General features: G+C 39.4%; 1 protein-coding gene across 1 annotated transcript in view; it reads right to left on the reverse strand.

The window, feature by feature from the left end:
• Positions 1 to 939: 939 nt before the first annotated feature.
• CITED2 (Cbp/p300 interacting transactivator with Glu/Asp rich carboxy-terminal domain 2) overlaps positions 940 to 2,419 on the reverse strand; it is a 2,703-nt gene continuing 1,223 nt past the window's right edge. The window contains exon 3 of the mRNA XM_014306647.2: positions 940 to 2,412. Coding sequence (XP_014162122.1) covers positions 2,218 to 2,412 — 195 coding nt within the window. The 3' untranslated portion in view covers positions 940 to 2,217. The remainder of the gene's footprint in view (positions 2,413 to 2,419) is intronic.

Here is a 2,419-nt window from a genome sequence, read left to right on the forward strand (position 1 = left end):
CTGGCTGAAACCAGAAAGCTGCTTTTTTTAAATTCTTGGTATCGAGTTTTCTAGGAATGGACTGTCACTGCCTGCAGAGTGCGTTTTTGTCATCTCAATTTTTCCCAGAAGCATACACTTCCTTCTTTTTACCTTTGCTAATACTTTAATATTTACTTTTTTTTCGTCCATAAACATGTTAGCTGCTTTGTGTCTGTAAGGCAAAGAAGGACAAGTATCACTTTTCTCACCAGCTGGGGCAATCTTAGAAATAGTAATCACTTTAATTTCCCAGCTTGATTCAAAACACTGCTATTTACACTCCCATTGTGTGGTGATATCCTCCTGTTTACGTGACCAGGTTTAAAATTTAACTACATCCACCATGCTGTTTTTCTTCCTAATTCAGAAGACAAGGATTAAAAAGTGAGCAAAAAGAAGGCTCAGTGGTACTGCTCCTCTGTCGAACTTGGGAAGCGTGGCTAAACAGGATTACATGTATTATTAGGGTCCTGATCCCACAGCCCTCACCAAACTAATAACTTGTGCAGGAGCTTTGCCAAAGGCCGAGTGAGGGCAGAAGGCAGCAACAGTTGGCACTAAATGTCAGCTGCCTTAAAATAAGGGGGACTTTTCTCCAAAATATTTTAAGTAGACCTGTATAGATTTGTGTCAGTGGCTTCAGTTGGCAGCAATTTCTGGGGGAGGGGGGTCAGAGTTGTGCCACTGTGGAATACTTCAATCATATATGACCTTCTCTCAAGTCACTGGAAATGAAATGAAACTAGTTGCAGTGTCACGCAGATCTGGATTGATGCAATATCCTGTGTTACCCTGTGAGGTAAGAGAGAGGCAGAGGGTGACACCCACCACCCTCCCTTCCCATGTTACAAACACTTTTTACATAGCTCTTCCAGGTGAGATAACGAATATACAAAAGAACAAAGTCTACTATATAAATGAAAGCAGATTTATAAAATTACAAGTTTAATAGATAAATATAATAAATACTTTATGCATCATAACTCTGGACAACTACATTTAAAGCAAGTATGTTGGCAAGTCACAAAAAAAGTTGCGCCCTTGGCAACTTTATTTTTCAGAAAACCACACTGACAGGCATATTACAATGTAACGCATGAGGCTTTATGCTGTAAGTATGTTCAAATCCCGCTCACCTACCGAGTTCACCATGACATATATATGGGTGTAGTGTACTTTCTATCTTGGAATGTCTTTTTGCACACCAACACGGTTGTACAGATAAGATGTTATGTTCTACTTACCAGGGACAGTGGGGAAGAGTTTTGAAGAAAAATACTGGTAAATGACTTCTAGAAAAACTAAAGCATTTCTTAACTTTTTATTGACATTGGCAAATTAAAATAGAATAAATTAACAATATTTTCTCAAAAAAATGTTTTGTACAAAAATACTGTCAAAATTTCCTGAAAAGCTTTCAACACAGTAGTATCTTTTCATGTACTGAATAAACTATATTAGCACAGTGTCAAAACGCTGAAGACAGAAACAAAATTAAAAAAAAAAAAATCTGTGAAATGTTTGCCACTAGTCAACATTCCATCCACACCATATTATTGTCTGTACATATGGGGGAGGGGGACTGGGTAGCAGACTTTTTAAGTAACAGTATTACTTTTCCTGATCTGGAAAGGTTTGGCCCACATCTGTTAAGCTTCCAGTTTAGCATATTCAGAAAAGAAAAAAATTAGTCTGCACTGCAATGCATAGTTAAAAATTAAGCAAGATGGCAGCTTTTGTGCAGTAGTATCTGCCCTTCAAAGTTCATGCAACCAACTAATGCAATTTTTTTCCCTGTTCACTCAGAATTTGAATGCAGTTCAAGTCACTGGAAATCATAGTTTACAAAATCCACAAGATTAAGCAATTTGACAAGATTAATATCTAACAGTCCGGCACTGTGGGAATTCTGGGCATGTTACTGTGAGGAAATTAAGAGTGGGAGGTCGGGAGGGGGGCAACCAACATAAAAAGGCAGAGTTCGCTAAATATTATTACTACAGGAGGGGAGGTGAGTGACAAAGCACAAAAAGAAAAAAAAAGTGGCAGCGATTAAAAAAAAATAAAATTATACAAGCTCATAGTTGACTCTGCTTTCCAGATTCTCACCTTTTCAAGCCCTGAAAAGTGAGACACCGTGTCTAGGGGAATGTTTTCATTCGCACCGATAAAAGTCCTTTGTTTGTTTTAAATGAATCAGCAGCTCACCCTGCTGGGCTGCTGTTTGCAAACGAAGTCTGTCATGAAGTCAAACTCGTTCTGTCCCAACCACAGCTCGGGAAGCTCCTTGATGCGATCCAGCCCCATTTCGATGACTAAGGACATGAGGACCTCCTCGTCGATGAAGTCCGTGTCTATGACATTGGGCGGCAGCATTGCCGCGGGGACGTGGGGGACG

The sequence above is a fragment of the Geospiza fortis genome, unplaced genomic scaffold (assembly GCF_000277835.1).
Source record: "Geospiza fortis unplaced genomic scaffold, GeoFor_1.0 scaffold162, whole genome shotgun sequence".
Lineage (NCBI taxonomy): Eukaryota > Metazoa > Chordata > Aves > Passeriformes > Thraupidae > Geospiza > Geospiza fortis.